This window comes from Gopherus flavomarginatus, chromosome 2 (assembly GCF_025201925.1).
Source record: "Gopherus flavomarginatus isolate rGopFla2 chromosome 2, rGopFla2.mat.asm, whole genome shotgun sequence".
In the NCBI taxonomy this organism is placed as follows: Eukaryota; Metazoa; Chordata; order Testudines; family Testudinidae; genus Gopherus; species Gopherus flavomarginatus.
This window is the reverse complement of record NC_066618.1, coordinates 227,290,380-227,311,720: the sequence shown is the minus strand read 5'-3', so window position 1 is coordinate 227,311,720 and position 21,341 is coordinate 227,290,380. Positions and strand designations below refer to the sequence as shown.

General features: G+C 38.5%; 1 protein-coding gene across 5 annotated transcripts in view; it reads right to left on the bottom strand.

Annotated features, from left to right (window-relative positions):
• SNTG1 (syntrophin gamma 1) overlaps window positions 1–21,341 on the bottom strand; it is a 543,852-nt gene that overhangs the window by 38,377 nt on the left and 484,134 nt on the right. For all 5 annotated transcript variants that reach the window (XM_050942000.1, XM_050941999.1, XM_050942002.1 and 2 more), the window contains 2 exons: window positions 21,138–21,290; window positions 14,005–14,097 (listed from right to left, as the gene is read on the bottom strand). In XM_050942000.1, the coding sequence (XP_050797957.1) occupies window positions 14,005–14,097; window positions 21,138–21,290 (246 nt within the window). The remainder of the gene's footprint in view (window positions 1–14,004; window positions 14,098–21,137; window positions 21,291–21,341) is intronic.

Here is a 21,341-nt window from a genome sequence, read left to right as displayed (position 1 = left end):
CGCTTTGTTTGATTAAATTGGTTTTAAATATCCTCTCATCATTAAGTCCAGGGTCTGGGTGTTGAATCCAGGACTGGAATACCCAAGGATGCTGCAGTTCTGACTTTTTGTTAGCCAGTGTGATGAGACAGAAGTTTACTTTTGTTGCTGGTTTGGTTATCTTATGGAAAAATAACCACCAGTTTTGGGGTGTGGATGCGCTATTTCTCAGCAGCTTGTCCTGAATTTGGTATTCTCAGTTGTGACCCACTGAGTCATGGTGACACTTTGAGTCTGCTCTCATAAGGTAGGTTTTCCAAACCTGAGATCATCTTAGTAGCCCTAGTAGCATCAGCTGAAAAGGAGGGAACTACCCCAAAAGAACATGGATTGTGGCATCAGAAGAGGTTTGTGGACAACGCAGATGGGGAAAACCCAGAGAGAGAGAAAGGAATGTTAGTAGACCTGTGAAGTGCAGGTAGGAATCCAAAACAGTAAAATAGCATGTAAAAATAAAGAAATAAACCCACTGAGTGCAAATGAAAGCAAATACAAAAAAATCAAAGCATCAAGTGGACAGTAAAGAAGACCAAAGAGAGCTGTGCTTGTAACCTACCCACAGCTGGCTGACAAAAAGATCTATAGCATTGCAAAAAGTAGACACAAAGGAAATGTAGTCAATGATTTTAGTTTAGTATCCATTTATTGTGTGATGTTATGATCAATCAATGTTATATTACATATATACACTGTATGTTAATTAGAGTTAATTTGTAGGATTATAAAGGTATAAGATTGATCGGTATTTAGAGGAATAAAACATTAGACATGAGTAAGACAAGCTGAAACACAAGAACCTGTAGGCTGAGGCTGCAAGCCTTTAGCTTAGCTTTTTTGGCTTTGGAGACAAGAAATGATGGCATAAATCAATGACTGAGAAATAGCTCCAAACATTATGAGAAAAGAGGTACCAACTGGTAATATTGTGAAAGTATAGCTGGGAAGATTCAATTTAAATTATAAAATGCTGCAACAGTAAATATTGTCTCCAACATATGCCTTAACCTCAAGATAAAAGTGGTATGTCAATGTTAATGAGAATCTACACAGCCTATAGAATTTGGTGTCCCCTGTGTTTGTAGGGGACACAGACCAACAAGAAACAGAGGGTTGAAACTTTCATGTACAAGCAGAGAATGTAGGTATAGACAGAATCACAATATAAAAAGGCTGCCCAGAGTAGGAAAATTGAGCTTCCTATGGGAAACTCCAGCAGGAACCACTCCCATATTGATGATCATTCCATGAGACAGCCAACAGATTCTAATATCATCTAGGAACATGTGAGTATGTCTGTAGGTATGACTGGTACATGGTACTTATCTTTAGGAATTGTATATACTATGACATTTATAACTTTGTTGGTAACTTTAATAAAACTGCTAAAAGATAGATGCCTATGGTTTCACGTCTTCCTATGGACTTCAGATCCAGAACAAACTGTTGAACTTTAGACTATAGCTGCCAGAACCGAATCCAGTGCAGTATAATTAACATTAAATAGAATAAAAAGCTACACAGAGAAGGATGGTACTGCAATACCATTTGTAAATGATGACCAGAGGAAACTTGTAGTAACACCCAAACATGTGAAGGAGAGGAGGAAAAAATACTCTGAGAGTCACTTGAATGATGCAACTCCCTTTTGGGTGGAGTTGCTGACATATGATCCTAAAGTTGTGTCTGAGTCTGATATACCAGAGGAGCAGATGAGAAATGCAGTCCAGGTAATGAAGAACAGTAGGGAAGTAGGACCTGAAGAAGTGACAGCAGACTTGGTGAAATTCTTGGGCAAGAGAAGCATAAAACTGATGAGCAGAATAGTTAAAGCTGTATGTTGAGACAAGAGAATTCTACAAGATTAGTGCAAGCCGATCTTACACCCAACACATAAGAAAGGAAGTATCCATTGAGGGATAAATTTACTGTTGCATGGGATGAAGATACTGGAGCACATCTAGGATATGAGGAATAGGAGACTGGAATAGAAAGAGGAGTTCAGCTTCAGGAAATGATGAGGAACTGCAGATGCTATGTTTGTAATTCAGTAAGTGATAAAGAAGTGGCTTGAGTATCAACAGGCTAGCTTCTGAGCTTTGATAGACCTAGAAAAGGCATACAGTACAGAGGAGAAAAGGATGCTCACACCAGTGCTGAGGAAATATATGTGAGGATTTAATAACTATGGTGAATACACTAGATAGATCACGTAAAACAGTGATTTGAACATGTTTTGGAATGACATGCCCTTTTGCAGTGAAATTCAGCCCTTGGGCTGCCACTGTTTTTTATGTTGATGGACCACATCAGCAGGAAGATCGCAATGGAAAAAATGAGAAACTATGATCATATAGCAATAAAAGTATCCTCAAAAGTAGCATATGGGAAACAGTAAACTGGTGGTATAACCAACTAAACTGGCATGGGATGAAAATGAACATGCGTAAGCCTGTGGTCATGTGGGTCAGCAGCAGTGCCATGGGGAAACTGGACAGAGATTATGGAGTGAGACTAGACCAGACTGGCCTGTCAAGTACCTTGGCAGCTGGGGTAATGGAAGACAGCAAGCTTGAATGTGAGACACAGTCCAGTCCAGTCTAGTCCAGGGGAGAGCTGGAAGTGTGTGGAGTAACATTTCAAGTGTTGTGTATGCCATTAAGACTGAAAGGCCAGATGTACAGAACAAGAAGGCACCCTGCAATGCTGAACGGTGCAGAAGCATAGGTCCTAAAGAGACAGGTTCAACGCCTACAGGTGTTTGAGATAACATGTCTTTGCTCTATTAAAAGAGTTACATGAAGAGACTGATTTTTAACTGAATGAAGTCAAAGTGGAAGTCAAAGTATGTGATGTGGCTGACAAAATCCAAGACGAATCACTTTGCTGGTTCAGCCACATACAGAGGATAAATGAAGAGGACCTGGTTAAGACAGCATTGCAGGAGAGAATGGTAGGAAACAGATACCCAGCCAAAGCTGTGGAAGAGTTGGATGGATTGCATCAAAGAAGATGGCAAGGAAATGGACCTTAGGGCTGCTTCGGACAGATGAGGATGGCAGATACTTGCATGATGACCCAATCCCAGATGATGGGATAAGGGGAATATGATATACATGTGTGCGTATATGTGTACGCACGTACGTATGTATACACACAGACACACAATGCAATGTATATTGTGCAGCAGTGATATGGTTACATACCAAGGTGACAGTGTAAACACACATACAATATTAGTTTTTGTGCCCATTACTTTAGTATCTGAGTACCTAACAAATTTACTAATGAGAACATGGGGGTCAGTTCCTCTACTGTACTCTGTCTGCTTTGCCCATGTTGCCAAGCTACTTGTAAGTCAGCACTAACCAACTTCAGAACTGAGAATCCTTAGGGGTGAATAGCCACTGGTATGGGGCCTATCACACCCCACTTCTTGAGCTCCAGTACAGGAGGTATGACCAGAGCATTCCTGTGCTCTTGTGCCAGTCCTTGGGGATGTTAAAAGTTGGGTGTAAGACAGAGCAGCGATGACTCTGCTGTAACTTAAATCAAGGCATGCACTGACTCCCAGATAGCCAAAGAGTATGAGCATAAAAGGTGCTTTACAATTACCTTTGCATACCCACCCCCAAACTACGCTGAACGTAATTCGACCACAGCTCAGGATATAGTCCAAGGAGTCTAAGAATGAAGCTTTAGTCTTAAGGATATACTGCTCACCTTTATAATATTTCAACTTAGGAAAAGGCAAAGTCACTTTACATTACTTTAAACATAATGGAAGGTGATGTACTGTAAAATTATACGTCAGTAATATTGCATTGTTGAAAAGGTCTTCTGCTCTGTCTTGGAGATGTTGTTTTGGAGATTATGGGAAACATGTCAGGGGACCATGCACTGTGTAATTCATAGAGAATATGGTTGGTGCATTAATCACTTAAGAAAGGAAAAAATCTATTTTGTTCCCTTTTGTAACATGGGCATGAAACTGAGAGGGGGATGAGCTGAACTCTGAATCCATTCATCTCTGATGGGCCACGCTTGTCATTAGGAAAATAAATCTGAAAAAAGTTAAATATAAATTATAACTGAAACTCATCTGAATATTTAAGAAATTTTGAAGTTAATCATTTATAAATAGGACTGCCAAGCATCTGGTTTTTGACTGGAACGCCTGGTTGAAAAGGGACCCTGGCGGCTCTGGTCAGCATTGCTGACCAGGCTGCTAAAATCTGGTTGTAGCACAGCAGGGCTAAGGCAGGCTCCATGCCTACACTGGCTCTGTGTGGCTCCAGAAGCAGTCGGCATGTCTGTCTCTTAGCCAGGGTTGCCAGGAGGCTCTGTGCGCTGCTCCTGCCCCGAGCACCAGTGCCGACATCACAGCTCTCATTGGCTGGGAACCATGGTTAGTGGGAGCTGCTGCGGTGACATCTGTACACAGTATGCAGAGCCCCTGTCCCCTCCACCTAGGAGCTGGACATGCTGTCCGCTTCTGGGAGCCGCCTGAGGTAAGCGCTGCTTGGCCAGAGTCTCACCCTAAACCCCCTGGCCCAGGTCGGCACCCGCTCCCGTACCCTAACTCCCGCCCAGAGCCCTCATCCCAACCCCCAGCTCCAGCCCTGAGCCCCCTCCCACACTCTGAACCCCTTGACCCCAGCCAGGAGCCCCTGCCTGCACCCCAAAGCCCTCAGCCTCAGCTCCACCCCAGAATCCACACCCCCAGCGAGAGCCCTCACCCCCTCCCACACCTTAACCCCATGCGCTCGCCTGGTGAAAATGAATGAGGGTAGGGGAGAGTGAGCAACAGGAGGAGGGGGATGGAGTGAGGCAGGGCCCTGGGAAAGGGCTGGGGCAAAGATGTTCAGTTTCATGTGATTAGAGAGTTGGCAACCCAATTCAGAAAGATCCACGGTGCCAAAATGAGCTACACTGAAAGGAGGCAGAAGTGTATCCAGATCATTTACTGTACATCAGGAACCCAAGATGTGATGAGCAACATGTTCAGTTGGGATTACATTCACTGAACGGAAAACAAAAGCAAATTTAAACTATAAACTCTTGGCACATGGTTGTACAGTGCCCACCACAATGGAGCCCTGATCTCAACTAGGCCCTCTAGATGCAACTGAATTAGCAATTAACGACAATAACTAGTTGACATTGCTTACATTAAAGAGATGTAGAACTTGATGTAACCTTTTGCAATTTTGCAGAACCAAGGGAAACATCTTCCACAAACACACACTCTGACAGCAGCAGCTGGGAAACTGAAAATAAAATGCTTGCCTTACACTCTTGAACTTTGATGTATGTCTATCCACATGGCAATTAGACATTTGGGCTTGGGCTGCAGCTTGAGCTCTGGGACCCTCCCACCTCGCAGGACCCAGCCCAAGGCTGAACGTCTAAATGACAATTAAACAGCTCTAGTCCACGCCCCACGAGCCCAAGTCAGCTGGCACAGGCCAGGTACAGGTTTTTAATTGTACAGTAGACATATCCTAAAAGCCTACAGAAAGGAAAAGGAGCCTCTGGGACTTCAGTGGTCCATCTAAATTAGATGCCTGAGATTAAGAAGGCCTGTAGCAAAAGTGAAGATGTTAACTGGCTGGTAGCCTGACAGACGCCTGGACAGCCAAGAGGAAGGAGTTCTGCACTGGTCTTTTGAGTTCTGTTTAACGTCATTTTAATAGAAGAAAGAAAGAAAGAAAAAAAGAAAGAAAGAAAGAAAGAAAAGTTCAGTAACAGCATTCTGTGTGATATCATACATCTTAAATAATGTTAATCAAGTAGCTTAAATAAGCTTTTAAACTTTCCTCAAGGAAGATGCAAATGGCAGATATGCTGTGAGTACAGTTAAGAACCATCTGAATTAGCTTCACATATATGCCAGTGGCTCCATACACGTTTTTACACAATATGCATACTGACAATTTCAGTTGGCACTTCTTGTGAATTTGTCCACATAAACCACTAAGCAGGTGGCCTTTTCACTACAGTGAGCATGTGGTAGAATTTAATCTTAATTAAACACTTGCTAAAATCATTAAGAAGCTATATATTGCAGGGCTCCATTACACTGTAAATCTTGAATGATAAAAAAACATCTCTTGCTCTTGAACTTTAGAGCTAGAGACTGCTTTGGAAGAACAAATACTTCTTTTGAGTTATAACTTTCCTATATCAAAGGGGCAAGATAATTATATCCTTCCTTATTTATCTTTTAGGGCCATCAAAATGCTACTTGATGGTTTACAAAACTGGTTGGGTGGGTAATTGATATTTTCCTGTAAGGTTGGAAGAATTTGATTTAACTAGCAAGTCTTAATGGCTGTTCATTCAAATCAAAATAGCTTGTTTGTAGAGCAACAAAAACTGTCAAAAAGACAAACTGCTGTTGGCTCTGTTTCTCAGCTGTCAGCTAGAGAATGAATGAGAGAGAGCAGGAGAGATTTAAGAGAGAGAAATATGATTTACATCAACAGTTTTAATCACTTCACACTATGGATTTATTTTAAATAACACAGTTTAAATAGGTTTCATATTTATGTAAGTTTTTGCACAGATTCATAAAAATGTTTTCTAGATATTTTTATTGAAATATGACGTGATTAAGTTTAAACAGGGACTATATAGATGAAAGTCTATATCACTGAGTTAGGGCTACAAATGAAACATTACTGCTCATTAAATGATACTAGACAATGTAGCAATCCGCAGAGATTTTTTATGGTTTATTGGCGTGGAAGTGTAAATTTACACAGAGATTTGCTTACATGTAAACACACATATAAGTATTGCTAGTGACTTTCTTCTTTGTCACATTTGTGAAATTAAGTCCATTATTTAGCCATGATATTAAATAAAATTTTATTAATCTACAAAAAAAATCAAGTAATTAAACAAAGGGAAGTGTGATAACTTGGGATTCAGGTTGTAAGGAAATAAAACAATTAAAATGCTGCTATCTTGTTTAAATAACTTAACTGTCAACACAACTGGATAAGTGTCCATTAATGAACTGGAGAACTATTTATCATATTGGTCCAGACTCTCACTCACTTACAGTTATTCCATGAGTAGTCCCATTGATTTCAATGGGACTATTTGCTTGAGTGACTACTCACCATTGTGAGTACACGGTGAATAATCTGGCCTGTTCATAGAATATCAGGATTGGAAGGGAACTCAGAAGGTCATCTAGTCCAACTCCCTGCTCAAAGCAGAGCCAATCCCTAGACAGATTTTTGCCCCAGATCCCTAAATGGCCCCCTCAAGGATTGAATTTACAACTCTGGGTTCATCAGGCCAATGCTCAAACCACTGAGCTCTCTCTCCCTCCCTCTATCCCCTGTTGGATATAATGGAAGGATTTCACATCTTCATGGTGACTGTGGGCTCTAAAGTAGTTTTCACATTTAAAGAGGCAGATTAGTAGAGCACAAATGAGGAGTTACAGTGTCCCTATGAATATAGGCACCAGAATATAGAAGAGTGCATCTCAAGTGTGCTGAAAAGAAGATACCTGAGTAGAATGAAGGGAAAAGGATATGTGCTCTAAGATACATTAATGTGCTACAAATTAAAAGCCAAACTTGCCATGAGAACTACTGTGTATTTGTACCAATAGATCATTAAAGATGAAATCTTTTAGAGTCTACAAACTTGTTTAGAGATTCCTGATCAGACTCTTATAGAGCCAGTTTACTTCAAGAAAGATTACTGGGGATATTCATTAAGAGCCCAATCACATATTCACCTTGAGCTTTCATATGTACCTTGAAAGTATGATGCATAAAAGGATAATAAGAGCAGTACAGTGAGCTAGTAAGGTGAAGCTGAAGTTCTGGTAAAAAAAAGAACAACAACCTTAAACTCAGAGCAAACTCCTAGGAATGTTAAAATCCAGCAACAATTATACCTAGAGATTTGGTTGTTTTATCTACACAAGTAACGCATAATTTTTTGCTTTGCACAATGACTTTTTGGGGAGACCTATTTACACCTTGTACAACTCCAGTTATATGATGGGGTTGTCATACTATATGAAAGATAGGGCAGAATTTGGCATTTTTTTCTGCAGCTAATGTTTGATTTCACATAATTCCTGATCCTTGCTGGACAAACATTATTACGTTTTCTATGTAGATCCCACACTAATTTCCTAATCTGTACACAGTGTCATCAGCCATCAGTGATTTTGTTTTCTGAGCTTGCTAATAAATATATACACTGTGTTTTTTTTCTTCCTGTTGGCTGGTTTCTCATCAGTTTTTATGACATATTATTTATATATGTAGCACCAACAGTGTGGGATTAGTTATTAAATCTTAGCATTGGCAAAGTTGCAAATAGATAGGAAATTCATAAGCAAAGATGTGCATTGAAATTCACGAGTTTTTATATATATACACACCTCTACCTTGATATAACGCTGTCCTCAGGAGTCAGAAAATCTTACCGTATTATAGGTGAAACCGTGTTATATCGAATTTGTTTGATCCACCAGAGTGCACAGCCCTGCCCCACCGGAGCGCTGCTTTACCGCATTACCAAATTAATGTTATATCGGGGTGCATTATATAGTAGAATCATAGAATATCAGGGTTGGAAGGGACCTCAGGAGGTCATCTAGTCCAACCCCCTGCTCAAAGCAGGACCAATTCCCAACAATATCGGGGTAGCGGTGTATATATATCTGTATAGTACAAATCTTGATGCAAGAAGAAAATCAGTCATCTCAAACAGACTGTTAGACAAGACAGATGTCCTGTTCAGGCACACATAACTGTCATTATGCATTTAAGAGCCAGGCCAACTTCTGAGGTTCTTGTTCTAATATCCAAGTTTAAGTCTTGCTTTTTTTTAAACTCATTTCCCACTCAGGCAAACTGCTACTGACTTAAATGGATGTTTGTCTGACTAGGGTCTGAGTAAAAATGGAAGAAGGAACTCCGAATTTGTTTCCTGTTATTAATCTTTTGGAGAAAACATCATAGCACCTTTAACTTTGTAGCTGGAGAATTATCGGATATAGGCAAAAGGGATCTCAGTTTAATGAAGACCTGCCTTGATAAACAAACATGAAATTGATACTAAAATATGCTCAGCATAGACACTGAAGAAAATGCATTTGATAATAGTATCAATGCCCTTCCTAGCATGAAAATGTCCTATAGAATCCTGGAGCTGCAACAGCTTAATAAGGCCCTATCAGAAAAAAGCCAGTAGTAGAACTGAGAAATTCTCAGTGGTAGCAAACCACAGAAGTTTGGGAAAGATTTTCTTTGGAGTTTCAGTTAATTGGAGTGTGATGTGTTTCAGATTTAGGGAGCTGTATTTCATTTTGGGACACTCAGCTCAAATTTCCAACTGCTTTTTATTGTTCCAAGAATTATGTTTCAGAACACAACAATAGTCCTATTGATTCTGCAGTGGAAACCACAAGGGATTAGTAGAAACCAAAGAAGATCAGATGAAATATTCTAGTGGCAAGTGCTGGAATTTTAACTAGGGGAGCTGAAGCAAGCTGCCCCTTCGAGCCCTTCTGGGTTCTGATGCTGCAAACGAGGGAGGGATGGAGGCAGTCATCTCTTCTGAAGATGTGGCAGGTAGAAGAGTGGGCTATCCAGGTACCCACCCTTGGAATACTCTGAAAGGGGAAGGATTGGCAGCTGCCCATAAAGACAGAAGAAGTGGGCTCAGTACAGTGCTAAAGTCATGAATTGTAATGGCCTATGATGTACAGGTCAAACTAGATGTTTTAATGGTCCCTTCTGGCCCTAAAGTCTATGAACGTATGAAAGGGGTTTGCATGCCAATCCACATACAAGAAAATGAAATACTCTGGGAGGGAGAGGGGGATTGAAAATGAAAATGACAAAGGGATGTGAGCCTGGGGCTGCTTGGTGAAAATGGAATCAAATGACTTGTATGTCTTGGTGGAAGCAAAACTGGGCCAAGCATATGCCAACAGGGACACGTATATAGGTTCATATCTGCATTTTTGTCTGGTAGTGAAACTCACAAATGAACTCAAGTGTCTGTGACAGGTTCTCTTGTGAAAGGTTCTAATAACTCTTGTCTGAAGTTGAATTTAATTTCTTTTTGAAATAATCTTTTAATTAAAAATGAACAAAAGTCAAGTATTCTTTAAATTATTAATATCCTTGTGCCAAAATAAAATAAAAATATATTGGAAAAAGTATTTTACCTCACTGAAGTGTTCATTAATGAACATGTCTAGTGGCAGTTGAAGAGGTACAAAGAATTTTATAAAAAACCTAATTTTAAAAAATTACAATTTATATTTTTATAGGACAGGGTTTTTTAGTTTAGTTTCATTCACATTGCTGCCCTGAATACTAATCTCTGCTTTGCATTGTTTCCATCTGCATCCTTCCTGCCTAGCCAAAGCTCATTTACGAACCCTCCAGCAAAATGAATTTGATTATTAGGCAGAGATATAATAGTTTAACTTAAATCATCTTTGCAAAATTATCCTGAAAAATGATAAACACTGGCTCAAAACTCAGTCACCTGCTCTCACCATAATAATCAAAAGCTGAGCAAGCACTCAGCTCATGAAATTTTGCCTCTTTTCAGCCTGGGAAATGTCTGTGGATAGATTGTGATTTCCTTAAGTTTATTCATTATTCAAATTCACTTGATGCATTTTAATGAGCTCCAACACCATCTTTAATCCTATGGATATATTGTGAACAGTTTACTTGGTGTATCTGAGCTTGTATCAACTAGCTGGAGATGAGTCACACAAGCTACATGATATTCTTTGCACTTTCTGATTGGATGAACATCTCTCTTATCAGGTGGAAGTTTTGGAGTTCTAAATCTCTCAATAATTTAGGGAGAAGGCGCAGATACACAGAATTATGGAATTTCAGAAATCTCACTCTCTCATCCACTCAGGCCTTTCTCAAGGGATTCTACCTAGAATAATTTGGCTCCTGTAAAATTTGCTGGGTGCAGAGGTTACAGCCAATATTTTCTCACTACATTCAAGTAAAGACATTTTCTGTGTATGTACAGTTCTAGTTGTGAAGGGTACTGTCAGATTATTGTCTAACTCATTTAACTGCCTAGGTCACATGCCAGGGCATGGAAAATTTCTTAGGATACTGGTCTCCTTCTGGTGTTAAGCAGTGTTTCATCCAGACCCAATACACCAAGAGCACTACATTTACTAGTTGGCAATTTTCTGTCATTCTCCTCCAGTTGTTACAAAATGTGTGTGTGTCTGTTCATAGTTGTAGCAGCAAAGGTAGTGGCACCCTCTCTTTTGGTTGCATCCAGCAATATTATATGCTTTATGGTCCAGATACAGGCTTGTGCCCTAGCACTGCAGCTTTGGGATTGCATAAGCTGAAGAACTCTGAGGAATAGCAGGACTAGCAAGTGAACCTGCAGCCATATACATCCCAGCTTCAGTCAAGGTTAGAAAAATCAAGCAGGTTGTGTGGCAGTTCCACCTGCCAATATTTGTCCAGGTCTGCTGGCCTTTTTTCTGGGCCTATTCTTTTCACTATCTGGCTCAGGCGCTCTGACATCTGTCACTCAGAGATAAGCAAATCAGTTCACCTTGGCCAAACTTACAGAGAGCAGGAAGAGCCTATCCATCACCTTCATGCTTTGGACCCTCACTCTTCCTTTGCTACTTCTGCCTGCATTCCCAGACACTATGTGAGGAGTTACCCCTTTGCCTAGTGACTCTTACTTCCTAGTATGTTCTCTCCTTTCTTCCTTTGCATGTGGCCCTGTCATAAACAGATAGTTAAGGGTTAATGCCTTTTTTACCTGTAAAGGGTTAAGAAGTTCTGTAAACCTGGCTGACACCTGACCAGAGGACCAATAAGGGGACAAGATACTTTCAAACCTTGGTGGGGGGAAGTCTTTTGTTTGTGCTCTTTGTTTTGGAGATTGTTTGCTCTTGGGACTAAGAGGGACCAGACTCAATCCAGGCTCTCCAAATCTTTCTGAATCGGTCTCTCATGTTTCAAACTTGTAAGTAATAGCCAGGTAAGGCGTGTTAGTCTTATTTTTGTTTTCTCAACTTGTAAATGTTCCTTTTTTACTGAGAGGATTTTACCTTTGTTTGCTGTAACTTTGAGCCTAAGGCTAGAGGGGGTTCCTCTGGGCTATATGAATCTGATTACCCTGTATTTTCCATCCTGATTTTACAGAGATGATTTTTACCTTTCTTTCTTTAATTAAAAGCTTTCTTTTTACGAACTTGATTGATTTTTCCTTGCTTTAAGATCCAAGGAGATTGGATCTGGACTCACCAGGAATTGGTGGAGGAAAGGAGGGGGAGATGGTTAAATTGTCCTTGTGTTAAGATCCAAGGGGTTGGATCGGTGTTCACCAGGAACTTGGTGAAAAAGCCTCTCAAGGCTGCCAAGGGAGGGGAAGGTTTTGGGGGGGGACAGGAAGTGTTCCAGACACTGAAATTCTGAATGGTGGCAGTGTACCAGATCTAAGCTAGTAATTAAGCTTAGAAGTGTCCATGCAGGTCCCCACATTTGTACCCTAAAGTTCAGAGTGGGGAAGGAACCTTGACCTGGTGGCAGCGGTGAGGGATTTTTTAGGAACCTTGACAGGCTCGTTGGCGGGGGTAGGGTTGGGAGGGACACCGGTTCACATATAATTTACAGTGCCACACTTGGATATGGACAGGTGCTTGGCTTTAAAATTCCCATCTAAACTATATCCCCACATTCCTGTCAAAACACTGGTCAAGGAGAAAACGATAAAGACAGCAGATTGCTGTGGCTACTGTTGCAGGACCACTCTTTGCCTCATCCAGCCTTTCCTTGCTGCTGCTAGAGTGATTGTTTTGGAGCTCATTATCCCCCTCTGATTTTCTCTCTACTCCCCTTACTTCCTCTCTCCTACCTCCTCCCCTCACACTTCCAAACCGTCAAAGTAATTATAAACAAAATGTACAAACGCTCATACAAAGCACGTTAAAAACTCATTATTTCCGAGTCTTAAAATGTTTTGTGAGGATTCATGTGAGCAAAACTCAACTGATTTAATGTGAATGGAAAGTGAACACAAAAGTACATTCATTCTCTAATTCAAGCAAATAGTCAAGGAAAGATACCTGTAGTATTTTGTGCAGCTCTATGAGAACTTGATCCAAGGTGCAGTGAAATCAGTCGAAAGACTCCGACTGACTTCAATGGGCTTTGGATCAGGCCAATAATAATCATAATGTGAAAACTGATGATAATGTAGCAACTTGTCTGTCAAAACAAATTACTCGCCTCAGGTGACTGAGTGAGTAGATTTTTTTTTAAGGCTGAGTGGGAATATTACAAGGCATACAGCCAGTGGCTGAATCCAATGGCTGCTGTTTGCTCCTTTCTAGGTGGCTGATGTACCTGTGTTATCCTGATGGGAAAGCCAGAAGAGGTACACTTTGATTAAGATATTTGTGTGATGACTTTTTGCATTATAAAATTACAAACATTACACATGTAAATATGAAATAATACATATTTGAAATTGCAATAATAATCATACTTTCTACTAGTGCAATGGGAGATGAAGAATGCTGGATTCTCTTTGAGGAATTCCTGTGCCATTATGGATTCCTACAGGATGATTTCTCTTTAAAATTTGATGGAAACCAGACAACACCAGGAGAATGACATCAACCTGAATCCATTTGGGCTCTCCTGTTAAACTATAGTATCAGGATTTGACACTTGATCAGGGTTACCACTGGCTTCTCTGTAACAACTGCATTACAGATTGCAACATCTTATATCATTCAGAAACAACTCCCCAGGATTACAATAAAGTACAAGGGATTTGACACATCATGGCCTACCAAAATATTGAAAGAACACATTTCAAGGATGGCTTAACTCTCCGTCTCAAAACATAATATTTGGAAGAAGAATATTAGTACCATACTGGATGCAGGTCTCAGACCTTTACCTTTGTGGCAGCATCAAAACAGACAAAGCCCATGCCAAAGTCAATGGTAAGCCCCATAAGATGACTCTCCAAAACACAAGCATATGTCTTGCACTGCAAAAATCAGAAAACACAGTTACTATACTAAGTAGCACTACACTTGTCTGTTAGCTCCAGTAGGTTCTCTTTGTTTGCTCCAATGCACACATCTCAGAATTATTGTCAGAGAAAGGATTGCACATATGTATTAGGTCAATTTCATCCCTGATGTAGTTAAAATTAGTGGATTTACACCAGAGAGGAAATTGTGCCAATACAATAGAAAGAGCCTTTCATTTCATTTTGAAAAACAAAAAAAGGTAATTCAACACTAATTGTAGTGGATTACTGTAGCAACTGATAAAAAGAAAGTCTCATTTTATAGCTAAATTTTCAATGATTTTAGAAGATAAAACAGAGTACCATCACTAAACCTTCTTATATCCAGAGTTAGAATAAATAACTGTGTTTGCAAAAAAAATCTGTTTGAGATACTATTTGTTTTTTTGTTATCTGCTCAACCTCAGTAGTACAATATGGTGAAAAATAATTTATGCAATCAAAAGAGAACTTTCAGTGTCGACTAACAGACAATATGTAGCTCTAACCATAAGCTTCTATGGGAAAACCTTGACGTTTTAAATGGCATTCATTCTTTGGTTTCTTTTTTTAAGAACATGACATTTTGATATACGACATAAGAAATCAATTAGTGACATTTTCTTGATTAAACTGAGCTCTCTACTTCAAAGCATGCTTCAGGTTTGTAATGGCAAGATTGCATTGTTCAACATAAATTCTGGTTTCCCTTGTCAAAAATATTTAATTATGTCAAAATCTGATGCACCAAAGTGCTTTAAAGACCATGTTTCATACAGCTGTATCACAAGGGAAATGTTTAGGGGAATTTTACTTTTCAGATTAAAGTCAGAGACAATTAAATCTCCCCAAATCCTTGAGCTGAAGACCCTAAGCAAGAGCACAGATTACAGGATTTTTCATTTTCATCCAGTTCATGGATGTTAATACAATGTGCATACTGTGTCACCAGGCTGAATATTAATTATTAATATTTACATATGCTGGTTATTGTTGTATTGCCTTTATGAAGATACTTATTTCTATGGAACTGTGACTATCCATGAATAATACATAAATAGTATTTATTAAAATTTCTCTTTACCAAGAAACACCCCACCAAAAACACTATCTTATTTTTCTCATGGTGCTGGCTTCAGAGCTACCCCAGGTGTGGACACCATAGGTAAATTCCTGGCCCCACTGAAGTTAATTGGAACATCTTTATTATTGTGTCATGAGTTTTTTAACAAGTCTAAGACCTTTGCCCCCAAATGTAAAAGCATGGGAGTTGTGGGTGTCCAGAGCTTCCAAAAACAAGGCCATGTTTAGTTGGTGCCTGAATATGGATTTAGAGGTTTACTTTGAGAAACCCTGGTTTGGAAATGTTGATGTTACTGTCTCCTTAAATACAGAAATTTAGGATAGAATTTTCAAAAGTGATCAGTGTTGGCCTAACTCTGACGACAATGGGCGTTTTATCACTTACTTCAGTAGGAGCAGAGTTAGGCTGACGCTGAGAGTTTTTGAAAATCTTACCTTTCATATTTTAGTAGTTATATGTGTCCTGGTGTATTACTGCATCTTTAAACAATTTGCACTGAAATATGTTATATAGCAGGAAACCTGACAATGACAAACACAATAAAAGTCAAGAGATAGGGTATTTGATGGTTGTGGAAAATATGCATTGTAGATATTCATATCACATCTTTTTGACATTTTTGTTACTGTAAATGCCATTGAGTCACATGAACGAAATGTTATTTTGACATTAACATTGCACCACATAAGGGGCACCCTAAAAAAATAAACACACACACACATTTATTTACAGCTACAAATGGGATGACTTTACTTTTTGAAACACGCTTAAATGGGAAGCCCCCTGAATACAAGGACCACAAACTACATCTTCTTTGTGGAAAGGTTCTTCTCCTCTAAAAGGATGAACTGTGAACACCTGCTTCTTAAATTGCAGGAAACATTTATTACTTGATATACTATTCTAGGATTTGAACACTGACTTTTTGAAAACTTTAAGATATGTATATTTTGTGGAACTGAAATAATGACATCTTGTTTAGTTAATATGCTGGCTGATATATAGGTCCACTACTTTTCTCTCCAGGATGGAATATGGTGACAGCTGTATCAAGGCACATACCATAGTTGATAGATAAATTGTACAAGCATATCACATAATTCAAGTCTTTCAGCTTCAAATATGCAGACCTCTAGCACCTAAACTAAAGTAACATCTCCATTTGTTGTCATTAGGGCAGATATGAAATTTTTATGCCAGCCTCTAGATAGAGTGAGAGAAATGATAGAGCAGTTCTAGTTCCTTCCAGTAGGGAGAAGTTGTACACACACACTTCAACCATTCAGTGATGCAAAATGTGAACTGCAATTTATTTTGATGTGAGCCAATTCATTAAAAAGGTTAACTAATGCTCTGTTAAGAAAACTCCCACTTTTATTCAAAAATCAGGGTTTCATTTTGTAGGTTTACCTTCGTATTTTATTTGTCGTGTTTGCAGAAGTGAGAGGCAGTTTTCACTGCAAATGTATTGTAAAATTGTTGTTATATTATAAATATTAAAATTTTTCCCCCTGGGTCAAATAAAGGGGGGGAAAAAGATGATTTTAGCTTTGGCAATGTTTCATCCCATTGAGAGAAAAAATGGGTTCACGTTTGTAAAGTAACACATTTCACACTAGATCAGATTTATGAATTCCCAAATATTGAAAATCCCTCAGGTTTTGCATGCAAAGCAAAAATTGGTAGGTGCAGAGTTCTATTATCAACTCACTAGAACATGTATAAAACAATAACTGCTTTATATACATGGTTCCAGCTACCTTAAGTAAACATGAAAACTACACTGAGGATTAAAATTTGTCTTTTTCTCAGATTGGGAATAACAGCCTGCTCCAACTGAGCTGACCTCCTATTCCAACAGCATAATCAGCAACTCCACCCACATGGAAGATCAGACTCAATCTATCACTTCAGACTAAGGTATCCGCTCATCTTTTTTACTCCTCGAAATCTTGCAGAGGGATCTAAAACACAATTAGCAGAGTAAAAAAAAAAAACAACAACAACAACAACATAAAAAGAGTAAAAACTATAATGGCCTTTGACCAAATGAGATTTTAAGGCCTTTGGGACGGGATTCTCTTTTGTTCTGTGTTTGTACAACAGTGAACACAATGTGGTCCTGATCCAGGATAACAAGGGCTCACAGGCACCGTAGTAATACAAATAATAAACCTAAGTAATTCATTATTATTGAATTGTTGCAGCGAGTCTGGAATATGCACTATAGGATAAAGGTAAACTAGTTAACTCTATTTATTCTGGATGTCTTCTCATATTGAATTTCTCTGCTGTCTTTAATTCAGCTCCTCCTTCATGAACTTGGAGAGAATAAAATGAAGAATACTACCCACGAACATGGAGAATGACGAAGTTATTACGGCTTTAAGACAAACCTTAAAGATGTACTAAAATCTATGACAAATGATTTCACATTGATTATTGGTTTCCTACACAAAAATATGAAACCTTTTAAAAAATGTATCCCAAATAAACAGCCACAAAATATTTCCTCTGTCAGTCCCACTGCACTCCCAAAGTATGGAAACTTAAGCTGAGTCCATGAATATTCAGGAGCTCCGCTCCAGAAGATGACAGCGCAAAGCATTATGTTCCTCAGACCCTACGCGCTCAGTTCACTCTACAGTTCCAAGGAGGTGTTTAAATTATGAAAGGCGTGATGTGCTGTGAACTTATTGTAAGCTATTTCTGAAGCTTGGAGAACCTGAAAACACTTGGGTTATAGGTTCAAGAATCAATTCAGACTTTAAAACTCAACTTTTTAAGCACAAAACTTCAATGGGGGCAAACTTTAAAATGTAATCACAAGGCAGACTACACAATACCCATCTTCTGGAGTGAACAGCTATCATAAAAGCAAGAATGATAGTAAGAAAGCACATAAAGGAAGCCCATAAAGCAAGGAATGAAACATTCAACATAAAATAGTAGAGACTTCAAGAGAGACTGTCAGCTGCATTCAGTTGACTTCAGTTAATTTGAACACTACTATAAATGCTGCAGATGTCTTGGGCTCTTCTCACATTTCAAAAAAATGCTATAAGACAACAGGGAAAATGACCCCCCCCACACACACTATCTATGTGATTTCTGTTTTTTCTTTAAATATCTAATTATACGCATGGATGTTCCTTATTGCTCTATAGAAAACTAATTAACTATAACATGCTCTACAAAGGCACCTCTACCTGTATTATAAATTGCATGACATGTCAATAGCAAACTGGTATCAGCTTTATTATTTATTTGTCTTCCTGAAATCTTAATTTTTCCTAAAGGAAGTTTGTTCTTCACTTGTGTGTTAGAAGTTGCAGAAGCTATGAACTTAGGTCACAGTTCAGCAAAGTGCCTATCTGGGGCTCACGAGTAGTCCCATTTACTTTATTGGTATTTCTCACATGCTAGAAGTGTGGCAAGTGCTTAGGTATCTTACAGAATTGTGGTCTTAATCAGGTATATTTTTAAAATAACTCTATGGACTCTATTCTTTGCTGTTGTAAATTGGCAAAGCTCCATTTACTTCTATGGAGCTATGTTAATTTATATCAATAGAGAAATGGTGCTAATATATGTGCGACTATAGTGGAATCCAGCCTACATTTGGATGATATTTTTAAAATGAAAAATTAACAAAATCCTAAATTTAATTAAAATGTAAAAAATATGGATGGCTCATGTGCAGAAATATCTGCATATACCTGCGTTGGCATTCAAAGTGAATTGTATATGCAAATAAGGCACTGAATGCAGTTACCCCTTTGCTTGTGCATGTGACTGCATAGAGACTTGACTTTAAATATCAATATAATTATTATTTGAGAGTGCCCATTTATAATTTTCTGATCACTCACCAATGAGACCCCATTTTGATTTGAACCTAGCTCTTTCCTTGTCACAGAATGATGAGACTCATTGGCACTTTGTAGAGGCCAATCATGCCACTTCTTAACTAGCACCAACAATCTATTATGTGTTTGATAATAAATGTGCAACAAAATTGTGGGAGGAAGGATTAAGTCACAAACTACTGAAAGAAAATTAGAGCAAACTAAAAGTAATTCGGGAAATGGAATTGGCATCTTATCTACCCTCTTTCCCCTCCTTATTGGGATGTAGGAAAAAGTTCACATATAACAACACTAAAAGTGTACATACAAAAGATGAAACTGATTCTGTAAACTTTGGCTTTCAGTCAATTTCACAAATGATAAAATATTTTACTGTTGATAGTTCAGTTTCTCACATTTGCTATAGCCACAATGCAGCCTTGGCACATAAAAAATATTTTCAGCTCAAAAAATATGAGATGTGCTGATCACAGTGGGGAGATGTGGGAATAAGACTGTTAGAAGAGGTATTACTGAGGACACTGGAGCATATTGAATACATTTGAAGTATAAAATCTAAGAAGTAGAGCCAAAAATCAGAAGCAGCACAGCAGGTACCCATATAAGAAGAGACAAAATTGAAGTAACTTGAGTGCTGATGGTTATTATAGATGTTTTGTTATATTTTCTTTTGCAGAATGCCCGGTACTGCAGTTACAAACAGTGCCTCCGGTAATGATATGAGAAGTAAGAGGTATCCATGAGTATTTCTGAGTTAGGAGATTATTTGTTTTTGTTTTGTTTTTTTAAAAGAGTGAAACTGTATCTACATTTTCCAGCACAGTAATAAAAGTTCAAACTATTCCTCTAAAGTGTAACAGAAAGTAACATTTTAAAGTTAAAAATTAGCATTTCTGAGATTAACGGAAATAGCTATATGCATGAAAAGTGACAGAACTTCTACCAGTTTTATAAACTAACCTTATTTCATCTCAGCTCTGATGGTTTTGAGACCAGGAGGGTGTTGCCATATATAAACATTTAACATTTTGTTTAAACAATAAGTGTCAGATATTCAAATGAGGGCACAAATGATGTATACATAGAAACTTGTCTTTGAGCACAAATCAGCATGTGTATATATCAAATAGGGGCAGCAGCTAACACTTACATGCCCAAATATTCTACTGATATGCAATATGATTTTTTATAGGTGCAGCTGGAAAAGTAATCATGGCAACATCTTTGCAGATGTGTTCAGAAAGATGTTTTTCTGATTGTGATATCAACATTACAGCTAGGAATGGGTGAATCAGAAAGGACTTGGAACTTTTTTCTTTATATTTTAACACAAACTATAATGCACTATTGGTCATCTTAGTTTCAAAGTAAAATGCTGATTCGGCATCAAATATTACCCAGCCTGATCTAGAATTATAACTATAGAAGAGTTCACTACTAATCTCTGCTCCGGTATCACATACTCCCCACTCTGGCATCTGCTAATTAAAAAGAAATTGCAAAAAACAAGAAATGTATGAAGAAAACAAAAGAAAAGTATTAGGCTCAGTTTTGCTCTCACATTGGTGGAACACCTATTAACTACAATGAGAGTTTAATCCTTGTAAGTGAGGTCAGAATTGGGTTCTTTATATCACTTGATTGTACAACAATGCTGTCCAAATAGCTATGTTACCTCCCCATTGGTTAAAGACTCTCTCTCCTGTTTTCCTTCTGTCCCTACTTTGTCCTTTGCCTTTTGTCATCATTTATTGAGTTACCTATCCATGGTAATTAAAGGAATTAATTTGAGGTGGGTAAGAATGTCCTATGAGCCTTTGATTATAAACTCCATAGGAAAGGTGACAGTGTCTTCTTGTACTTAGATTTGAGTAATATAGCAAAATAGTAGAAAGACATATAATCAAAACACCAGGAACAGCTAGGACACCGTATAGTTACAATAATAATAACGTGCATAATCCATTAGAAGGTTAGATGTTTCCATCTCATTTTTCTTATTAGTTTCCATCCCTGACAATCACTTATTAATGTTCCAAAACACATTATGGCAGCTGTCTCACCTGAATTCGTTCAACTTCTAAAAAAGTTGCTGTTTGGAAGGCTTTTTCCCACAGGGTTAGGTCACACTCTAACTCCACAGAAAAGTAGAGGTCCTCTCCAGATTCAGACTGGACACCGAAGCAGTGTTTCCGACGATCCAACAGATCACTGTCCTGATGAAAACCTGAAGTTATATAATCTGGCATACATAATTAATATTTCTT